General features: G+C 43.2%; 2 protein-coding genes across 5 annotated transcripts in view; both read right to left on the minus strand.

The window, feature by feature from the left end:
* LOC115770914 (myosin-11-like) overlaps nucleotides 1–23647 on the minus strand; it is a 34943-nt gene that overhangs the window by 1558 nt on the left and 9738 nt on the right. For 2 of the 4 annotated variants that reach the window (XM_030716360.1, XM_030716359.1), the window contains 6 exons: nucleotides 18835–19101; nucleotides 17638–17739; nucleotides 17298–17570; nucleotides 13965–14129; nucleotides 12066–13760; nucleotides 9970–11432 (listed from right to left, as the gene is read on the minus strand). In XM_030716360.1, the coding sequence (XP_030572220.1) occupies nucleotides 9990–11432; nucleotides 12066–13760; nucleotides 13965–14129; nucleotides 17298–17570; nucleotides 17638–17739; nucleotides 18835–19101 (3945 nt within the window). In that variant the 3' untranslated portion in view covers nucleotides 9970–9989. Of the gene's footprint in view, nucleotides 1–20; nucleotides 162–223; nucleotides 302–1124; nucleotides 7022–8113; nucleotides 8871–9969; nucleotides 11433–12065; nucleotides 13761–13964; nucleotides 14130–17297; nucleotides 17571–17637; nucleotides 17740–18834; nucleotides 19102–23647 lie in introns of those variants that run through there. The other 2 variants (XM_030716361.1, XM_030716358.1) reach the window with 2 other exon arrangements.
* Nucleotides 8929–9816, minus strand: LOC115770916. Its single transcript, XM_030716365.1, has 2 exons — nucleotides 9659–9816; nucleotides 8929–9607 (listed from the first exon to the last, which is right to left on the minus strand). Exons 1-2 carry the CDS (start codon nucleotides 9793–9795, stop codon nucleotides 9223–9225), a joined length of 522 nt encoding a protein of 173 aa, XP_030572225.1. The 5' UTR covers nucleotides 9796–9816; the 3' UTR covers nucleotides 8929–9222.

Genomic DNA, 23647 nt, shown 5'->3' on the forward strand with positions numbered 1-23647 from the left:
AAATTATAAACTGCGCTTACCTCGTATCCACCAACGGCGGCGCAGTCATCCAACTGCCATCGCACATAGAGCGCACGACAGCCCAAACTTGAGACATCCGTAATGGTTACAGGAAAACTTTCTCCTGGCCCATTGCCCATACAAGGCGACGGCTTGGGCGTCTGTGGGGCGGGAAATGTTTTAAAAAAAAGGTTTCGGTCTGCAGACAGGTTGCATAATTTACCTTAGGATTAATTTTATTCTTGTTCATCACATGATTCATAGCATGCAAATCACAAATGATGGAATCAATGAAAAATTTCTGTAAGAAAAGCAAACTAATTTTATTAAACGCCTAAGAGAACTATATTAAAAGGTACACTACAAGGGAATATCCTTTACTCAACGCCGCAATATGTACCTGACTGAAGTCGTGGACCTTGAGCAAAGGCTGTGCTCCGCCCTTCCCTGCTCACCGATTTTTATGAAATTTCTCTCATTTCTTTAAAAAGCAACATTTTGGTGATCTATTGGCTTTAGAAAACCTAAATGCAAAATTTGTATAAGACCTCAAATATGGAAAATGTGTCGCCTTTTTTAACAATAGTTAAAAATAGTTTAAAACATACGTTTTAGCGAAATTAGAAAAAACAAGTAAGAGGTTCCAGTCGGGAGCTAGGGGATACCCTGAACCCTCTTCTTCCAACATCAAATGCACATATATATTCTATTTTAGAAGCTATATGTCAAGTTTGGTGACTCTAGCTCTTATTATTTACCAAAATTGCCCAAAAAACAGGATATCGATATCGATTTTTATCGATTGCTTGGAAACGGAGTAAGTTATCGATTATCGAGGAGCACCTACATCTAAAATTTCAAGTCTCTAGCTCTTATAGGTTCTGAGATCCTTGCGTTCATACATACGGACGGACAGACAGAAGGACATGGCTAGATCGACTCGGCTATTGGTGCTGATCAAGAATATATATACTTTATGGGGTCAGAGATGCTTCCTTCTGCCTATTACATACATTTGGATTTTGAACATATACAATATACCCTTATACCCATTTTTAATGGGTTCAATATTAATTATAAAGACGGGCGGACAGATTTGTTTTATTTAAAACCTGACCACTTACCGTTTCGGCAACGGGATCATATCGGATGGCATCCAGGGTCTTGGATACAGTCTTACATTGGTTGTCGCAAGTGAGCGCGCGACAGTGACAGCAAACACAGGGCTCACCCGGTCGATCCACGCCTTCCGTGGCCTCCTCCTCTACGGTTTGCTCATCCCCACACAATTCGCACATGCGACGCATCATATATTCGCATAGTAGGCGCTCCCTATCCGTAAGCGGACTCAAAATATCGTTTGAATCCTGATCACATATACAGCTCGGCTTTTGAATGGCACCAGAATCTGGAGTTAGTTCTTCAGCCTCGTTCGAATCCTGATCACATATACAGCTCGGCTTTTGAATGGCACCAGAATCTGGAGTGAGTTCTTCAGCCTCGATTGCTGCTTCGTCCGCTTCTTCATCCACTGCTTCGTCCGCTGCCTCATCTGCTTCCTCCTCCACTGCTTCGTCAGCTGCTTCAGACTCTTTGTCAGGCCCACATGCACAGCTTGGCTTTTTAATGTCGCCAGAATCTGGAGTAATTTCATTAGTTGCTTCGTCCGGCTTAGGCTCTTCTGGAGGGACTTTAGTAGGCTCTTCGTCAGTCCCACATACACAACTCGGCTTTTTATTGGCTCCAGAGGCTGGAGTAAGTTCGTTTGTTGTTTCGTCAGGCTCAGGCTCTTCTGGAGGCAGTACTGGAGGCTCTTCGTCGGCTTGGACATCAACTTCGCCATACTCTTCAGGGATCTCAGGTGCCGCTGCTGTTGCTTCGGCAGAGTCATCTGCATCCATATCTGCCAGTGGAGTTGCTTTGTTCTCTTCATCTATTGGGCTAGAAGGTGATGCAGAATTCCTTCTTGAGTCGGTACTTAAAGATCCCAATTGCGAGTTACGCTTAGAGCCCCCTACGGGCGTAGTCCTTTTAGAATCTGGTGATTTGGATGATTTGGAATCTGGTGTTTTCCAGCTGATCGAATCTGCCAATTTCGAATCGGCAGATTTAGTATCGGGAGTCTTCCATTCAGAAGATTTATTGCTTGTCGATTTGGAATCTGGGGATTTCCAGCTTTCAGATTTAGAGACCGTTCGATAGGAATCGGATGCGAATGGCGGATGAAACTCGACGTCAGTATGGCAGCTGACGAAATTCTTAGAGCTCGTATCCTTTGATTCAGTGTCGGTATCATAAGGCTTACGATAAGGATCAAAATTTGGATCGCGTTCGAAAGCGACGATTTCTGTCGGTTGTATAGTCCGACCCGTTTTTAGCGGAAAACATTTCTCCAGATATTTTTCCATTTGATCAAGACACTGCATCCGCTCCAACTTGTCTTTCGACTTGGGCTGTTTTTTTGGTGGTAGTCGGCCTGCCGTTACAGCTGCCATACAATCTTCGTAGGATAAGGGTTCAGCCGCCTCTTTATCATCCTCTTCCTCTCGACGAAGCATCATGGTTAGTTCACGAAACAGTTGTTGTATAGTGGCCGTGCGATCCAGGCAGCAATCGTTTGAATCGCTTAATAAATTTAAAATATTCATAATACGTTCCTTTGGTGAACCAGCATTGCCCCAATCGTTCGATATACAGCTCCTGTAACTCGTCATCTGCCTGTCGGATGCACACTCACAGTAATTGTCCTGTTCGTGATCCTGATCCTGGCACACGACCTGGATCTGGTAATGACCCGGGCCCTGGATCTGGTCCTGAGCCGGGTCCTGGATCTGGTCCTGAGCCGGGCCCTGGACTCGGTCTTGGTTCTGCACCTGGACTTGTTCCTGAACCTGGACCTCTTCCCGGTCCTGCTCTATAGCACCCTCTTCAGGGCTGACGCGATATTGGCCAGAAAACTTAGTACCCCCGGTATCGGATGCCAAGCTAAAGTTTGGCATGGACACGCCGTATTTCGAGGTTGTTAGACAGGATTTGGAATGTGCAGTTGCGGACTTAGCCGATTTATAGTCGGCATTCAACATTGGATGGTTGCACGAACAGGTAAATGCGCTTTTCATGGACATCTGTTGGTCACCGTTAAGTACGGATGGATCCAAGGACTTGTAGCCAGCCGAACTTTGCCTTTTATGAGTTGACATCCCTCTAGACGACTCTTTGTCACAGGTGCAACTCGAGGGTCCGCTTTCAACATCTTTAAATTCAGATAAACACTTGACAGCGGTACCGCCTATGGAAGTCTCAGATGAAGAATCGCAATCACAAAACTTGTCAGTCCGATTCATAAACACAACCTTTGTGCTCGGTGCTACATTGCAGCTCTGACAACAGCTGAAGTCTTTGGTAGCGGCTGCCGAAAACATTTTTGACACAAGCACAGGATCAGTGGGCACAATGGCGCATTCTAAGCCACTATCTTCAACTTTTGTGAAGGGCGGTCCTTCCCTAACCTCGCGTCCCATTATTCCCAACTTCATCCTCTGATCTGACGAGCATAAGCACGTAACCTTGGCCATTACAGACTGCGAGCGTGACGAGGTCTTGTCGGCGTAGCCCAAAGAAGATTTATTGCAGGCTACCTGATGGACACTACTATGCTGTGAGGCGTCATCCGCATTACTCTCATCATGCTCAACCGGACGACTCTTCATGGATGTCGTTATATTGCTCCTGTCTGCATCGAAAAAGCTTTCACCTTGTTGAGTACCCACGTCAGAGCGTGCACTTTTGCTGCAGGAACAAGGATGTCTTTCGCTGGGCTCCGAACGCGCGCTCTGATAAGTCGTGCTTTGTCCATCAAAAAAGTTCGCTCCTTTCAACACCTGCATATTCTGTCTTTGTTGGTAAAATGCTTGTCCCAATGAAGTGGCCGGTGCAATGCTACTCGGCTCTGTTGCGAGGAAGGTACGTGTACTTGGATCGGGTGCGAGGCAAGAACACGCCACATCGACTCCAGTTTGATCAAGCTCAGCGGTATTTTTAGAGCGCGCGCTTCGCCAGTCGGTATTTTCGCTTTGATTTCCACTTTTCGCTGTAACCATACTCCAAGGAATCACAGAGGGTTGCGTGCCAAACACACCGGAGTTGCTTTGCGCATTGAGACAACTGGGGATTGTATAGAACTCGACATTGGGTTGAGTGGTTGCTGGCCGGCAGATGCCCGATTCCAAACTAAGAAAAGTGGATGCGTCTCCTGGACAAATATTATCGCCTGGTCGACTGGTGCAAGACTGTGCGCTAAAAAACACAGTGGCATTATCCTTTTTCGAGCAGGTGCAGGATTGTGCGCTTAAAAAAGTTGTGTCGTTATCCTTTTTAGAACTATTGTCGACTGGATGACCGGTGCAGGACTGTGCGCTAAAATAGGTTGTGGCGTTATCCTTATGACAAACATTATCAACTAATCGACTACTGCAGGATTGCACGCTTAAAAAGCGGGTAGCGTCATCCTTTTGACTATTATCGACCGGACGACTGGCGCACGATTGTGCACTGAAAAAGGTCGTGGCGTTATCCTTTTGACCTCTATTATCGACTAGACGAGTGCTGCCAGAATCAACGCTGAAAAATTTAGTGGCATTGTCCGTTTGATCACAGTTACAGATATCCCGATGACTCGATCCAGGTTTCACACTATCAAAAGTGGTTACGTTATCGAGTGGCCGACTGGTGCAAGATCTCACGCTATAAAATGCCGTAGCGTTATCCTTTTCGTTTCCTCTACTAGTCTCAGAGTGCAAGGAATAATAACAACTTGGCACAGGGCTGTGTGCGTTTGGCAATTTACAAGGATTTACAGCTCGCGGGCTAGCACTTGATGGCATTGAACAACTATGGCCCGACTCCAGGCTATAATAAACCCCGGTAATTCCAGCCTGATTGTCCTGACCACGGGGACAACTGTCCCCGGAAAGCAACGATGGCAAGCCGTGATCAGTGCATAATCTGGTCGTATTTGGATCCACAATTCCGGTCTGTGCAGTAAGGCAACTTGGATTTAAGCATTGGGACAAAGCAATAGCTTGATTTGCGGGGCGACTCTGTACAGCATGGCAACTGGGCATTGCACAGTAGGCAGCATTAGTTGGTTGAAACAAGGCTTTACCTTGATCAGCAGTGCCCCCTTGTGTAGTATGAGTACTGATCATTGGAATGTTGGCAGCATTAGCTTTTTGAGATGGGCTAGTGGGTTGATCTGCTGCACCAACATTTCTTGATTTGGAAGACTCGTCATTTTGATCAACGGTGCCGCAGTGTACGGTATAGCAACTGGGTATTGAACAATATGCAGTATTACTTGGTTGGGAAATGATATTGCGTTGATCTACGGTGCCACTCTGTGCGGTATGACAACTGGGTATTGAACAATAAGCAATATTACTTGGTTCGGATACGTCGTTGCGTTGATCTACGGTGCCACCCTTTACGGTATGACAACTGGGTATTGAACAATATTCAATATTACTTGGTTCGGATACGTCATTGCGTTGATCTACGGTACCACTCTGTGCAGTATGGCAAGTGGGTATTGAACAATAGGCAGTATCACCTGGCTGGGAAAAGGCTTGATCTTCGATGCCACTCTGTCCGGTATGGGTACTGGATATTGGAGAGTAGGCAACATTTCTTGATTTGGAAGATTTATCATTTTGATCAACGGTTCCACTCTGTGCGGTATGGCAACTGGGTATTGAACAATAAGCAGTATTACTTGGTTGGGAAATGTCATTGCGTTGATCTACGGTACCACTCTGTGCAGTATGGCAACTGGGTATTGAACAATAGGCAGTATCACCTGGCTGGGAAAATTCAATGGCTTGATCTTCGATGCCACTCTGTCCGGTTTCGGAACTGGGCATTGGAAGAGAGGCAACATTTCTAGATTTGGAAGACTTATCATTTTGATCAACGGTGCCACCCTGTGCAGTATTGCAACTGGGTATTGAACAATAAGCAGTATTACTTGGTTGGGAAATGTCAGTTCGTTGATCTACGGAACTGCTCTGAGCGGTATGGCAACTGGGTATTGAACAATATGCATCACTCAGTTGAGAAAAGTCCTTGCCTTGAGCTTTGTCTGAATCACAATAACATGGAAACGGTGGTGGTTGCGGTTGTATTTTCGGTTCCTCGTAAAGCGGCGGTTGATCCTCCACAGATGGAACGTTGGACAACGATTTTGAGCCGCAGGGACAAGTGCTGGATTTATTACTTTGTGTATTGTTCTTACCATCCGGAATCGGTGGTGGTTGCGGTTGACCTTCCGCAGATGATACGTTGGGCATAGATTTTGAGCCGCAGGGACAACTGCTGGATTTATAACTTTGTGGACTGTTCTTATTATCTGATGGCTGTACGGCTGTACAGGATGGTATACTTGGTTGTGATTTTGACTCGCAACAAGATTCTGTTTGCTGATATTGCGTGCGCATTTTAGCTTTAATTATTTGCTTCCAATCACCATTATCGGTACAAACACATTCATCGACTGGATGTTGACGATTTGAGTGGTTCTCATCAAAATTGTTAAGAGTTGGAACACTTTCTTGCAGATGTGTATCATTCTCGTCTACAATGCGGCATATGTATTGTGTGGGATAATGAATTTTGCCCATATTATAGTAATCAAGACTGCCACGCGTTTGTGATCGCTTGTCCGCAACAAAGTTTTTACCGAGCGAGCGTCCATAGTGATCGTGAAGATAGGATGTGTCCGTCTGAGATGTTTTGGCCAGTTCAGCGCCACCCTCCTCCATATCCTGCTGTTTTCTTGCATTCTGTGTCTGCGTTGGCTTGCTGGGCATTTCGTTGCCGTTGAACTGCCTTTGGACAGCCTTTTGAGCTTCATTTATCAAATGGGACTGGTCAGTTTGTATGTCTTGGGTGCGGTATTTGGGGGCGAGGGCATCAGCGTTCATTGGATAGCGTCGCTCATCTTGCATATACATCAGAGCTGGGCAACCTGCAAAAAAAAGAACGAAAAAAGAGACAGTTAGATGCAGTTGGACTTGATTTGAACATTTTATTCTGATGGGAAGAACACAATCTCAATAAATTATAGGCCATTTGGACAAGGAACTAATTATGAGCAAAAAGAGAAGCGAAGCGATTGGGAGGGACGGATTTTAAGAATTCAATTAAGAGCGCGTTTGCGGCGGTGTCCTTAGCTCCTTGATCTCTGAGAGCTGTACCTCCCGACCGCGAGTTATGTCCGTTGCTGCCCACATTTCGCAGTGATACAACTCGAGGAATTTGGCCTCGGCCTTCTCCCTGCATGGGCAAAAGTCAAAATAGGATGTCTGACTGCAAGTCTCTCGCTCATCAAAGTTGGAGAAAATGGTGCCGCGCTGTACGCAGCGGCAGACCTTCACATTAATGCGGTCGCGATTGTCATCAAAGGAACGTCGTTTCCACGGGCACTGACAGCATCCACAATTGCCCGGACAGAAGACGTTACCATCCTCGTCCATAATGGGGCTAGGCTCAAACCGACAAGGTGAACAATTTGAGAACTCCTTATGCTGCGGCAAGGCCAGAAAATACTTTTTAACAGGCCCCTCTATTTTCGAGGGTTCTGGTGTTAGATCGTGTTCTGGTGTCAGAATCACTTCTGTCTCCGACTCTGACATCGTCACAACTTTCTGCAATTTCTCTGTTTCTGGTTCTGATTCGGTCTCGGGTTCAGGCTCTGGTTCAGGTACTGCTTCTGGCGTGGGAAGGGGTTCCGGTACTGGCTCTGGCACTGGCTCTGGCACTGGCTCTGGCACTGGCTCTGGCACTGGCTCTGGCTCTGGCATTGGCACTGGCACTGGCATTGGCATTGGCACTGGCACTGGCACTGGCACTGGCGCTGGTACTGACACTGGCACTGGCACTGGCACTGGCACTGGCGCTGGTACTGGCACTGGCATCGCTACCGGTAGGGGCACTATCACTGGGGCCAGCCCAATGCTCTCAATGGACGGACCACATGATCCCTTAAACATGCTGTAGTCATCTTCTACGTCCGCTGCGTCACTTAACGGCTTAAAAGTTTTTTTGCTGGTATCCCTACCTGTGCACGTCTGCTTTGAGCTGCCTGGCGTCTCCTTCTCAATAGGCCGTGGCTGGCATGTGACCATTTGACCCGTATTCGGATCAAAATGCAGTGGCATTTGAACGGTTACCGGTCTGCCCTCTAGACGGCATTTTGAGTTGGTTTCTTTGGGATCGGTTAACAGACGCGCTGTTATCTCCAGAGTTGCGCTGCACGGTCGTTTACACACCCGCTTATTCCTCTCAAAGTTTCGTAGCAGCATTTGCGTGGCATTTGCAGCACGCTCAAGGGTTTCGCGAACGACCACCGGATCATCGAATTTGCTACTGGCTGACGCATTACAGGTGGAGGTTGTTTTACAACTGGATGTTCCCTTTTTAGTAGAGGTCTTACTGCACATTGTGGGGCTGGTGCTAGTGATCGTCCTGCAGCTGGCGAACATTTTGCAGCTGTGACCCTCCCGGGGAAAATCAGTGTCGCCAATACTAAGACAATCGAAAAAGATATCCTCATCGCTGCGCTGTGCCTGAAAATTGGGCCCACGATAGAGTACTTGAGTGGAGGTGCCCGCTTTAATTTGCTGCTGGCGAAGGCTGCGCAAATGGACGCAGGTATCTGGTTTCTTGCATCGTGCAGCAGAACACGATACATTCTTATTGGCATTCGTTTTATTCCTGTCCTTGTCCATGACTAAATGGACTATGCCTCCAAATGTATTCCAACTAATATAAGAATTTACATGAAATTTATTCTACGATGTTGCTCCTTGAAATAATTAAAATGAACTGAACCAAAACCCATTTGTCAGGCACCGCAACAAAAACACTGCCTACTCATATGTTGCTTATTTAATCGAACTGAATTTACAAAAATATAATTTCAAATACGAGTGATATCCATAAGCCAGGCGCGCTTTTGACCGTTATCAAAATTTACAAACGCAGCTCCAAGCTGTGTCCTGATGTGTAAACCGTAGAGTTTGTCTTATGCTTTTCACCACATTTTGTTGCTCTGGCCTTTTATCGAATTGCAATAACACATATCCAAGCTCGTCACTGGTGATTGGCAACAAAACCCACTCTTTTCACTGGAGTTACAAAACTCTGGAAGAACTGCCGCCATAGCTCCTAAGCATCCCAACGCACACGACGCCCGATTTTCCTAGGGCCTTCGCGTCGCTGTGAATGCCGCTGCAAGTTACTTGGAGGGGGATTAGAGGAGCGCCTATCGCCACCGCCGACGCCTTCGCCGGCAGCAGTCAATTGCTTCGGTCTCGGCTGAAATATGTTCACATTGACCTGACCGTTGTGCGGATTCAGCTCCATGGGAAGCTTCAGGGTGACTGGACTGCCGCGCAGTATGCATTGGCAATGCGGGGGACAGCCACACGACGATTCCGTCTGAACTCGTGTGGTGATCTCCAACGTTGCCGGATAGAAGCACATGCATCCCTGTGGCTCTAACCTCGTGTACTCGCAATGCCCACCCAGGCCGCGTAGCAGTATCTGTGCACTATTCGCGGCACGATGTAATATATCGCGTATCTGCATGGGATCATCATACTTGCTGGGTTTACTCTGCAATAAACGGTGGTCGGTAGCGTCCCCTTTTCCAGCCTTGAGTATGCCCTCACGCTGCATGAGTACAGTCTCGCATTCGGCTTCACCCTCGCTGCAGCAGTCAAAAAAGATGTCCTCCATTGTTTGTATTTTTTTTTGGTTTTTTCTTTTTAATTTATTTACACACGCACACACAATTTTGAAATTACTCTAATTCGAAAGAGGATTTGAAGTGTAACCCAAGGTTTGTACAAAAAATAACTCTGAACGCCAACGGCAAAAACTCGCCAGTTAAGCTAAGCTGAAGCTGGCGGCAACTTCGGATAATTTGGTATTCACGTATCCTCGCCGAATTTCAAGGGATTATGCCGCTCCACCGGATAGTAGATGGTGCAATAGAATTCCGATTCGACTTTATGATTATGAAAACTTATCAAACGTTCATTGATGCGCTCCTCCAGCTGGTGCAGCAACGGCGAATTGCTTGGTTTGAGAGCAAATTTCAGGGCACGCACACAGCCCAGCACGGCCACGAATACATCGTAGCTCTCATAAAGCTCGGGTGTGTCGCCTGCACGCGTGTGATCGGTGCACAGATCCTGCAGCAGCTCGATATGGTCACGAAACTCTTCGCTACCCTCCCACAGCTGCAGCACACGTGCCCGGAAAACATCCACGCCAAAGTTGTCATCCTCAATATTGATGCACTCCTGCAGCAGCTGCATAAATGCACGTGTTCTGCCCGGCAACAGCAGTAGACGCGCCTCCACGCATACATTCTCCGCTTGTATGCCACACTCTTGGGTGTTGCACTCCGTCTGCAGCTGCTGGTCACACACCTGCGGCATCACCTGCACCAGCTGGCTTTGTGAGCTGATGGGATCCGTCTGGGCCAGGCCATTGAGCTGCGCCTGCTCCCACTGTGCGTCGATGATCTCCACATACTGTGTGCGCGTTGTTGCAGGCGCTGAATCCGTGTGCGCCGTGTGCACCGAGGCTGCTGAATGGAAACTAGCAACGGAATAGCTGTGATGGAGGTTCATCTCAATTGGACGACTGGTGCCGCCGCTGCGTCGCACACGACCGCGATAGAGGCGATGACTAACAAAGCGCTTGCACTGCTGACGCTTGTGACGCAGCTGCGTCCGTTCCAAACGTGCTTCCTGCAGCTGATTCTTGAGATTCACTTGCAGATCCATTGACTGGATCGGCTGCTGCAACTGCGGCAACTGCTTGCCATATATCAGGCGGCGCAGTGTTGTGGGCACCTCACAGATTTGCTGCTTAAGCTGCTTGCCAATCCGGGTTATGCCAATTCCCTCCCTTCCCGACAATCCGCCACCCGCAGTTCGCCCTGGGGTGACATTGCCGCTGGTTTCTGCTTCAGCAGCATCCTCGTCAGCAGCTGCTGCCTCTTCAGCGGCCGCCCCTTCGGCGGGTGCCTCTGCGGTGGGCGCCTCTTCAGCGGGATCCCCTTCTGTGGGCGCCTCTTCAGCGGGAGCCCCTTCTGTGGGCGCCTCCACGTCGGCCGCCTTTTCAGTGGCATCCTTTGCCGCATCTGCCTCCCCGTCGTTATCGCCCTCTTTCTTCTCCCCTTTCTCACCCTCTCGCTTCGATTCAGATGTCTTACATAGAGAAGGTGGTCGCTCTTGAGCACCTTCACATTCACATTCACTCACCGGTGGCTTCTGGGCGTGTAGAATGGTATCCGCCAACTGCTTCACACTGCAGGCTATCGTCTGGAAGTCCTTGTGCGTGGGCAGCTCACGTTCGCGGCGCTACAAAGAAAATATCACACATTTAATAAAGGAAAATCCATGTATTTAGGAAAAGTGCTCAAGTCCACAAAAGGAACAGATTTCACCTCCATAAGTAGCGGTTGTGTCATATCATTATGTGTTTATGTGCCAACAAAAAACCAAAACTAGCATTTTTTAATATTGTCAAGAATCCTACAGAATAAAACTTAAGCCAGAATTTAATTTATCTATTTTCATAACTATACTAAGTATGAAAATGGTACAGTACGAGAGACGGCCCGACTAACAGAAACCCTTTACTAGTTTCCATCCATATCTCTGTGTTTCCCTGTGTTTCTTACCATTGACACATTATAGGAAGTGCTTTCATCAAAAGCTTCCGCATTTATGGTAAGGTCGTTATAAAATTTGATGCGACCAATTGTGACACACAAACACCTTCAAAAATTAGTGTTTCTTAATTCTAGAGACTTGTGTGTTGCCTCATTCTGCCCGGTACACTGAAATGTGCAAAAACCTTATAAATACAAGTTATATGCTTGACATGATCATACGGACGATCAGACAGACAGCTCGTCGTCAAAGAGGATTATTTGCGACTCTTATATATATATATATAATTTTTAATAAGTGCACGATATAAAGACCTACCTCCAAATCCCTCAAAGCACAGCCCAGGCCTTGACTGGCTGCCTCTAGATCTCTGATCTCCTCACGCTTTGCACGCTTCTCCGGACTGTCGTAGAGCTCATCGGCCAGGCTAAAGCCTTCGGGGCAGACGCCTAGCTTCTTCTCCAGTCGTTGCACTAGCTCATCCTTTGTGCGCAGCTCATCTTCTAGGCAACATGCACGCTCCTCGCACGCTTTCAGCTGTTCCTCCATTTCAGCAATTTTCGCCTCCAGCGTGCGCACCTCCTCCTTAAGCTCACCATTGGTCACCTCGATGTGCATTAGCTCCTTCTTCAGATCGTAGATCTGCTGGCGTAGGCAATCAGTTTCCGCTTTTAGCTGCTCCTCCATGCTCTGCTGTAGCTTCTTGGCAAAACTGAGATCGTCGATCAGCGTCTGACAGCGTCGCTTCTCATTCTCCAGCTCTTCGGTCAGTGGCTGCAGTTGCTCCGTAGCGAGACGTTCCGCGGCCGCACGGCTTTCCATTTCCTTTTCCATCGCACGATTCTGTTCCATCAGATCGCGATGCTCCTTGGTGAGACGCACCAGGCACGTCTTCAGTCCATGCTCAGTTTCCTCTAACTGTTGTATCTTCTCGGCAGCAGCGCGCGAATCATCGCGCAGGCAATCCTGCAGCTTGTTAATCTTCTGCTTCAGGCACACCTCTTTGGTACGATAGGCCTCCTCGCGCGACTTGTACTCACGCTCCAGATCGACCCAGTGCGAGTCGGCCGTTTCCATGGCCTCATAATGACGCGTATTGAGGTCCTTAAGGGAACAACGCAAAGTCTTGATCTCATCCTTTAGATAATTAATCTCACGCGCGGCGCCTGGATCCTGCGTGGCATTCGCGCAGCTGTTAATAATGCTCTGCTTGAGTTTACCAGAACTGCAGGGTCCACAGGCCGGCTTGGCAGCGCCAGCTTGTGTGCGTTGTGGCAGGGATTCCTCATTGCCCATGTTTTTGGTACCAGGGCTAATCCTAGCAAGCGCCAATAGGTGGTAAATTAGCAGTAGGGGAATTGATCGGCGCAAACTCTCCAATTGCTGCTTGGCACGTTGTCGCTCCGCCCGCAGATGCTCCAGCTGAGTCTCGGCGGCACATAGGTCCTCGCGCAATATCAGACACTCAGCACGGCAATCCCGATACTTAGCGCCCAAAGCGTCCTTTCCGAACTCTAGCTCCACGTTACGCTGTCGCAGTATTTCCAGTTCTTCCTCGTTACGCTGCAAATGTAGGCGTGTATCGTTCTCCGCCTCCTCAAACTCACACTTGGCCTCGTCCAGCAGCGCGTTTTGCTCCACAAGCACCTCCACACGTTCGATCAGCTCCTTCACCTGCTTATTCAGCTGCAGCTCACGTTGCAGACGCTCCGCCAAATGCTTTGCCTGCGTTTCGCCGCTGCTCTCATAGACCAGGAGCTTGCCTTCCAACTGGATGAGACGCTCCTGATAATATTGAAGGTGGGGATGTGGTTCGCGTTCCGTTGACGTTGCGGATAAATCGCACTCGACAAAGACACCGCTTTCGCTGAGGCTGCTGCTCTGCCAGGCGTTGCTGCCAGTTCGCTGCAGTTGTTTGCTTGGCGTTGTGGGCGCACTGGGTGTGGCACTGTTACTATACGGCTGTACGGTGGCTACGATGCGGCTGTGCCTCGCACGTGGTTCCGTTTTCGTCTGCAAAGGCAGCAAAATGAGACCACACTTGAATTTTTAATTCGGGTTTCTATTGATTTTCTTAACGATTAAAAAAAACTGTTTTCTTTTGTTGCGGTTAAAATGTAAATCTTGTCGTTTCAAAACGACTTGTCCCCAACTTCTGACTTTCTGACATACGCCTTGACTTTTATGTAATCAAAACATATTGTTTTATATACTCACCGTTGCCTGCCAGCTATCCTGTTCGGCCATTGCATCCAGATCGAGTTGCTGTACGCACATCAGCAACTGTTGCAGGCAGCGTTTGTCCCTGTCATCCAATTGCTGGGCACTCGTGCGCAATAGATTTTCCAAACGTTGACACTGATCCTCACAGGTGCCATCCATCTAAATACGATATAGTACAATTCATAAAATAATAAAGTCCAATAAAATGAAAATTATGTGTAAGCCCTAATTGATAAAAATACTACTGCTAGGCTTTCAGTATTTCAGCTAAACAAGAGTGCTCTAATCGGGGTCGCATGACTTGCGTATACCCTGTACCCAGCTGAGCAAATGGTATGCTTCCCCGGTCCCAGTGCTTACGCTCCCACTGTTATCAAATTGAAATTATTAAATCCTATATTCCTATCGGAAACGGACATACGGACGGATCTTATTAAGACCGTTTTTATGATTAAAGCGGTCAGATGTTATTTTTTCTGGTAAATATTATATGTTACGTTCAAGAAGGTTAAATATAATATAAATGCAAAATCAGCAAATGACCTCGTTCCCTTCTTTGTGCGACATTCTTAATTAAATATCGCTCAAAGCCCCAGGAAAAATCATTACACCAATGAAAAATAAGTTTTGGAAGACAAACACTTCACAGAGAAGAATCGCAATGGGGAGCGTAAGTTCCACACATATATTTTCAATGTGTAAGTGTGAGGGTGAGTCATGTGGATACTCGTTTCAAAAGGAACGTTTGCAGCACGGTGGGCATGCAATGCACACCTGGCCGTCTAGCTGAAAATATATGTACATACATATGTATATAAAAATTGTTTATACAGATGTCTTGCTCTAAATTGGTTTAGATTGCCTATGGAAAATTACAAACAAAAATATGTAAGTCTTTTAAGCATTATTTTTAACAGCATTAAGAAATTATTATTATGTTAAAATCAATTTTAAACCTGAGACCTTTATTTCAAAAAAACTTTAAACTATGTGGTTTGTTTGTGCTTTTAAAATTGTTGCTTCTTGGTAGATTTTTCTTTAAATGTCCAAACTATCAATTATTCAGCTTTGTGAAAATTATTTTAAGCTTCTTATAATAATTTACAAAGCTGTACAATATTTATTTATTAAAAATAAACATTATATAATAAAAACAAATTTGAAAATTAATTTTTCCATTGATGTACATATATAATATATTCATAATATTCATTGAAATATTCTCATAATTCAATGGAAACTTCGACTTTATTTTCTCCAAAAACCTCTTAAATAACGCTGATACTTTTAAAAATCGTATAACGGTGAAATTTTGCCATTAAAAGCTTTGTTTGCTCGAAACACAAAACATTATTTTAATTGTAATGCAAGCAACTGCTGCGATTAGCATTGGCTTAATGCACCACTGATTAACGATGCTTCTTATGTTATTTTCACTTTAGAGGCAAGCCTCCCCACTGAAAAAATACATAAGTCTGCATATAAACAGTAATTAGTTTTTGTTATTGCAGTTAAGCGAACGAATTAGATTTTCAAGCTGAACGACTTAAAAGCTTGGCGTTCGGCTCTAAAAATTAAACGTAACAAGGCACAAAATAAAAATAATAAAAGGTGTGTAGCAATGTCGTGAGTAATATTGAGACAATATATATATATATATATATATATATACATATCTATTCACAAACAACATTTGACAGCTTGTTAGCTTAAGAGCAAGCCCTTATATGAGTAACAAAGCCAACAAATAATTTGAACTTGGCCAAAAACAGCGCTTAGACAAATCGCCTTTTAGGCCAGCAACAGCAATAGATGTGGGCTTTAAGTTGTTGATATATATATATATACCCAAACTTATGAAGTTCAAATTTTGTATTATAGCTACTATATAGTACATATAATGCAATCATCACAACATTAATAAAACTTGGTCAACACTTGGCCCAATGGCGACTTGATAATTACTGCACTTGTTTATGTTTATATAAAGTCAAATAATAATAATTATATGAATGCTTATTATTCATATAAAATTGCTTTTAAATATGTTTGCTCCATTTAAATAAAATCCACTTTTTAATTGAAATTACCGTTGTCCGTTAATCAAAACAATTTCCGCACTGTCTAAGACGCCAAACAAAACTAAACCATTGTTAGGCACGAAGCAAGCAGCTGAAGCAGCTGAGGCAGCACACACACACACACACACACACACACACACACACACATACACAAGCACACACAGACACCACAAAACACTCAAACACACTCGCTATGTACACTCAATTCATTCATAAACTCGTGCAGCTATTCGAGTTGCTCTTTTGAGCGTTATTCGTAAACTGGCTTTTGAGCGCTTTTCTATACCCTTGCATTGGATATTTTAATTTTGTCACTAAATATGGAACGCATTTAAAGTATACATATTCATGATCAGTATCCATTGCCAAATCCTGTTTTAGCTATATTAGTAGTATTATTTGGAATGTATATCATATAGCTGTCATAAAACCTCTCAATCTAAAATATTTGTTTAAATTTTAGCCACACTCAGTTATTACAATCTTCACTATGACCTTGATAAATGATCAAAATCTTTTATATATTACTATTTGGAGCAACATTCGAATAGTTAGTCAAAAGCTGATTCTTTACTAAAAATGGTATTGTTCTTCACGATGTCTTAACAAAAGTCGTTTCTCTATGCTAGAATAACTTATCAAAATCGAAATATAATAGCTCCGGATCAGTTAAGCATTCGTTTTTTATGAATATTCTTTTCCTATTTAATATTTTCTAGCTAAACTCTACATTTACAAATTTAACAAGCAAGAGGTTCTAGTCGGGAGCTCCCGACTAGGGGATACCCTGAACCCTCTTCTTCCAACATCAAATGCATATATATATTCTATTTTAGAAGCTATATGTCAAGTTTGGTGACTCTAGCTCTTATTATTTACCAAAATTGCCCAAAAAACAGGATATCGATATCGATTTTTATCGATTGCTTGGAAACGGAGGAAGTTATCGATTATCGGAAACAAACTCGATCTGCGCGGGAACTACGGACGGACGGACGGACGGACAGACAGACGGACATGGCTAGATCGACTCGGCTATTGGTGCTGATCAAGAATATATATACTTTATGGGGTCGGAGATGCTTCCTTCTGCCTGTTACATACATTTGGATTTTGCACATATACCCTTATACCCATTTTTAATGGGTTCAGGGTATAAATATGTTTTCTAAATGTCTGCAAGGGTATTCTATCTTCGGCGTCCCGAATTCAACTGTATCTTTTCATATTATTTGTTGCTGTTCACCTTATCATCCTCTAGTTCGAGTATGCGAAATTCGAGCAGTTCATTCTGTTCACGCAGCTCGTTCGCTTCGGTGTTTAGCTGCACTTGCTGCTCCTCCATATCCTTGATGCGCTGCAGCAGCTCATTGATACGTGTGTGGTTGTTGTTGGCCGAGAGGGCGGCCTTTTCGGCTGTCAGCAGTTCCTGTTTAATCAGCTGCAGTTCGCTTTGCAGACGCTCGTTTTCCTTGTGATAGATTTCCACTTCCTTTTGCAACTTGTCTAGATCTTGCAGCTGTAAGAGGGTGATATTTAATACATGTGTGAATAGATAAGGAATATAGGCAGCTGCCTGTACTTACTGCTTGCCACATGACGCCGCTGTCAGCGCCACTGGATGGTGGCTGTGGACTAATTGAAGGCGGCGCTGAAGACAGCGCTGAGTCTGTATCCGAGTTGTGGTCCTGGAGCAACAAATTATTATTTAGACTTAAATTATCTATCTATATATGTTATATATATATACTAATGGGCATTTAGCTCGTTTGCCTTGTAAAAGTTTGGTGCTTCAACTTAACAGCTCTCGTCCCTGAATAAATTGTAATCTATCCACCCTATCTGGAACTCCACGTGTAAATTAAATTTGGCATAGATATTTGAAAAGTTGTTTAAAATCCACCGCATAAGAACTAAAAGTTTGAAAAAGTTTCCTGCCTTTGTCAGTCTTGTGGTGAGAATCTTGGGATCAAAAAAGCAGCTTTCGTTCATTAAGCCATCGACCTTCATTTTCTATCCAAGAACGGCGGACTTTGCAAAAAACATATCACAAAGATCTGTGAAGATTTTTAGCCAAATATGCACAGTTGCGGGTGGAAATTCCAAAATCGCTAAAATACTTATGTATTATGGTCAAATGTAGGCCTTTTAAAATAATAATAATAAATAATTAAAAATAATAATAATAATAATGTTAGACTCGCGGAAAGTGTATAACATGAATGCATTTATCGTCCATTCCAGAGGGGTGACTTTGCCAAAGGTTTGAAACACGCATCAGACAAGTTTTCACAAGGATATAAAAAGTATTGAATTTACCACAGTTGTGGATGGAATTTCCATAATCGCTGAAACATGTTTTGATTAAGTACTTATGTAGGGCTTTAAAAGTAAGTTTGATGCAAGTGTTAAGGACCAAAGAAATAAAAATTTTTATAAAGATCTTCTAAAGTGAGTTAGAAGCCGATCGGATGGTAATTACTAAAACCCCGTAAATTTATTAATGTAACCAGCTTTTTTCTCTGAGACAAAAGAATTACAAACGGAGAGAAACCGCATCTTTTCATAGGCATTTTCATACGTCGGATGGAAGTTTGGAAAATGGGCAGAATTTTCCGTTCAGTTTGTTTTGATAATCCTTGTGAATAGAAAAGGCTCCGTATCAATTCACAATCGCAGGCGGAAAACTGGCGATTAACTTTGAAGCGCAACAAAAAGCAGTTGCCTGAACAAGCCCGGTTTATACTACAATTTGTTTTTACTTATATCCGACGAATGCTCACCTTTGTTCTGTATTCCCTTGTTGTGGGCTTTGTGGCGGATGCGCTGCTCGTGAGCAGCGTTTCCATCCATGTTGTTGTTGTTGTTGTTCCCTCTCCAGTCATGATTTGTTCATGATTCATCTGTTGCTTTTCTTGTTGCTGTTGTTGTTTCAGTTGTTGTTGTTGTTGCTGTTGCTGTTGCTGTTGCTTTGTTGTACGCATTTCGAGCGTTGATTTATGCACATTCTTCGTATTGTTGATTAGCTCAATATTCTTGAGTTGGGTTATCTAAAAAGAACGGGAATAGGAAAAATAGCGTTCATGAGTGCCTTTTGGCCACAATCAACATAAGGTGCTGTCCACATGTTGCTTGTTAGCTTGAGAGAAGCGTGCAACAAGTGGGCACACACGTTCCGCTGTCAGCGTATACAGTTATGACTTGATTTCTTGCCCCAAAACGCCACGAAATTGCCAATTCATTGTTATAGACGGTTTACTGCTTGATATATTTGAACGCTAACAGGTTGTTGACCCTCCGTTGATGCCAAAAGCAACCAATCTATAGAATTGTCGGACAGACCAAAGCACATCTAGAACTTATTGTTATGCTCAACATTGTTGTTTCTAACAACATAAAAATAGGCACAAACCCGACAAAAGTCATTCACCGAGCTTTAAAGGATTGGCTAGAACTATTGTCCCAAAGTAAGTAACTCCTACAAATCTTTTCCCATTCATTTGTGAAGCAAAATTTAACCTAGTATCTCTTATATGCTTCTCTTTTAAGCATTATTGGTAAGCACTTTACATTTAATATATTTCTAGCATATAAATTAGTATAAAATGCTTTTAAGAAATGGACAATTGTTTTGCATTGCAATGTTCATGGTAAAGGGTTCTTGTAGATTAGCACAAGTAATTGACTTTTTCCAAAACTTCTGAGTCCCACCGTACCGTGTCTAAGTAGGTATCTTTTACAGTTGTATGTTGTAAATGCATGTCGTGATTCCTTTAAATCATCAGCTACACGCAAGTTTGAACATAAATACTCAAACATTTGATTTACCATTCGCTGTTTATCTTCGGAGCATGTCACGAATTTCACGGTCACGAAGCGTGCTGCGAGTAAAAAACCCCACTCCTCGAGCCCCCGCTACGATATCATACAATCGGCTGGACAGGCTAATTGACCCCACAAAAGTAATCAAGACTCGAAATCACTTTCGAATCAAACACGCCCATTTTCATATCAATTTTCAAAGTATCTCCCTGTCTCTCACTTTCATATCAAATTGATTTTTATATAACTCCGATTATGGTCATGTTATACGCATATTGCCAGGCATTATGCTAATTTGCAACGCTCAATTGGCCGCAAACATAATGAAAATAGGTATGCGCCACAGTGAAATCATTAATCAATTGTGAAATGAGGTGGGCTACACCCAAAAAAAAAATATATATATAGCAGAGCCCAGTGCAATGACCAATCGCCGCCCATATCGTATCGTATCGTATTGTGTCGTTTTGCAACAGGCCCATTGGGTCGCTGAGAGAGCCATGAATACCTAAGCAGGCCCCAAATGGAGTCGCGCCTGAATAGCTGCACGCCTTTTAGTCGTCTGATACTCGCCTCGGTTTTGAAATGATCGGCGTTGTGTTGTGGCTAACCGTTATGGTAATTTCTTGAATCGATTCCAAAAGAACATTTTGCGTAACGGCGCAAGTTAACGAACTCCCCAACGTGCCGGGCAAATTAAGCAAGTGCCTCAGACAAAAAGACAGGCAGGCAGATAGACAGTATGCACAGATTTGATGACTCTATCTTTAGAGTGCTGCCCCAATCAGCCCCAATGAAAATTGCCTCATGCAGATTGGGCTAAATGCAGCGATGCACAGTGCAGCGAGTCATGTAAGTAACTTGAACTTACTCCAAAGAGCAGAAAGGAGTCTATGGTGTTATCGATAACGATCAATTCAATAAAATAAGTCTAAATTCGTTTAATTCATTTTGTTTAATCATTTTCATAACTCTATAGGTGCTATCGATAATGATCAAAATAGTTTATACTGTTATCGAATCTAAATTTGTTTATTTCATTTGGTTTAATCAATTTCAAATATCGATTGGTGCTATCGATTACTAACATAATGATCAAAACAATATCTACTGTTATCTAGTCTAAATACTTTCAATTAATTTTGTTTGATCAATTTCAAATATCGATTGGTGCTATCGATCACTAAAGTAGTTATCGAAATAGTTTGTACTGTTATCGAGTATGAATTGGTTTAATTCATTTAATACAGTTTTTACAACTTGGGTTTGATATACCAAATTGTATAGTTATATTTTGACCGATTCCTGCTAACAATTACATTTTAATTTAAGAATGAAAACCATAAAAAGTATTGCAAAGCATTAACTATTGAAAAATTATACTTCTTAGAATCAGAAAACCACGCTAGAAGATTTGTACTAAATAAAAAATGGCAAGTGAAAAAGTAATTGAAAGTTTCAGTTATTATTGGCAATTCTGGAAGTTGTCAAAGCGTCTTTTAAATTATTGTGAACATTTGAATATTAATTGATCCATAAAGAACTAAGATCGGGCTCAGTTTATTCTAATTTTATTTCTAACATCTCAGTCCATACCATTTGCCGCACTGTGCGTTGCAGGCAGCCGCTTGCAGCTAGCATCTTGCAGCTTGCCACAGTGCTGCCAGCTAAGTTTCAAACGATTGTGTGTAAATCTGTCGACAAGTTGCAACTTGATGTGCTATATAGTCTGTAGTCTGGCAATGCACAAGTGTTTGGTCTTGTGGCTTGTGTTTTTGTTTGTTGTGTGTGCTGTGTGTGTTGTGTATGTTGGTCTACGTCAGTTTTGTTTGCACAAGCCACAAGCAGAGGCCGTCGCGGTGATTGTTTGTGTGAAATGATTTTCCTTTCTGCCACAGCGGACAGGTTTCACTCGATCGACTGCAGTTTTAGGTAGCGTTCCGGGTTCGACTCCCTCCCGTTGCACGATTACGTGTCAAGAGCTGCAGCCAGCGATGCTTTATATCCAAATACACATATTCATTTCATATGTATGCACTTTTACACATACATATGCACATGATCGGTTATTTATGTATGTATTTGCATTTGGCATTGTAATACAGGTTTGTCAGCCACAGACACTGAGTCTGCATAAGAAAACAAACTAAAAAATACATACATACATATATATATATAACCATTGCTTTGATTTGATCTTGCGAAAGCGAAAGTTTTATATGCGCTAATGAATTATATTGTTTATCAGTTTCCACCCAGTCGCTGTAACCCAAAACCAAGCAGCAAGCTAATTGAACTAATGAATGGACAAGGTAGATTTGTTGACATGACGCTCATTAATTCGAATTGATAGCCCCCCTCTTAAGACACAACGTGCGTGTGTGCGGTTAATCCCAGTGTTTAAATCTTCTCGTGTTTGCCTTTCCAATCCAAAAATAAACTCCCGAATAGCTATGATTTTTCCATTTCTAATATTAATCATATAATCGCAAGTGAAGTTTTTGGATTTGAGATCCAAACAAAAAATATGAAGAAGAAGCTCGATAAAAAGTTTATCTCTCTATTGCACAAGTTTTTGTTTTGAAACCATTTTCAAATAAAAACCTATTACTAAATAAAGCTGTTTGTCTCCCATCAAGGGAACAGGATGGACCAAAAAGTTCAAAAAGCATTAAAGTCAGTATTACAATGCACAAATATACACTAAATATACTCCAGCCACAAGGGGAAGCTTTGTGAAGCTCCGAGCAGTTAACATAAGGGATATAATTCAAAGGGTTACAGAAAGCAATTTAATTAAAAGTGTAAGCCAAAAATTGACAGTATATGTAAGCGTAAGTAAAGGTAAGCCCTAATATACGACCATAGTTGGCATATTTGAGCAAATTTGCAATTAAATCTTGAAAAAAAGAATGCATATATTAAAGCGCAAAACGATTCTGTGTGGAGGAGGACTATAAATAAACGCTTTGTAAATTGTGGGGACAAGCATGTATTAGAATAAGCTCGAAGAGTGAGGGAGGGCATTGGAGAACTTACTTATTAGCTTGAGCGTAAGTTAAGACTGCGAGTAAAGATTGGAATTTGGCACGCATTTAAGAATGTCTTATAAATTAGGCCACCAAAGAGAAAGAAAGAAATGCACTTAAGGGATTTCTAAAATATTAATGTATAAGTCACATACTATTATATACATATGTTTATAGGCAGCAGCAGACCCCCAAAATTGCTTTACCCTGTATGCCATTCAGCACATAGCTATTGTATGCGTAATGAGCATGAATGAATGCATGAGTAATGTCAAACAATACGGCGGATGCCATGTGTTGGGATTTGTTCTCCGGCAATGGTACAACACATACTAGCGTGCTCAGTTTCACACTTAAAAAATTTCACAAATAAAAATTGTTTTACCTTCACGTCTCGGCGCTCGTAATAGTAATCCATTGTTAGATTGAATTGATTATTCATCTTAAAAAATTTGATGCGTTTTACAACATTGTCTCACAAGTTTGTTTTCACCGTGTTATTTTCACTACAATAAAAACACACAAATTTATAGACCAAAACACTGCCAAAACACAAAAAATGCCTAAAAAAATGGCAATTCACAGCGATTTGCATATGGTTCACATTTCACACACCCCGTTTATTTTCTAGCATGTGTTGTGGTTACTTTGCATATTGGAAACTTGGATGCCAGTTTGTTTTTTTTTTTAGCAACATCATCCACAACATCATCATCATTTTGATCATTAGCATTACAGCTTCACT

Source organism: Drosophila novamexicana, unplaced genomic scaffold (genome assembly GCF_003285875.2).
Source record: "Drosophila novamexicana strain 15010-1031.04,08,12 unplaced genomic scaffold, DnovRS2.1 tig00004560-arrow-pilon, whole genome shotgun sequence".
NCBI lineage: Eukaryota > Metazoa > Arthropoda > Insecta > Diptera > Drosophilidae > Drosophila > Drosophila novamexicana.

Bases quoted from the DNA above. Each gene is read 5' to 3' on its own strand.
- LOC115770916 (XM_030716365.1), bottom strand. From the start codon at position 9,795: ATGGAGGACATCTTTTTTGACTGCTGCAGCGAGGGTGAAGCCGAATGC. The intron at 9,608-9,658 runs GTATGATGATCC...TGCCGCGAATAG, and splicing joins TTGCAGAGTAAACCCAGCAA to TGCACAGATACTGCTACGCG.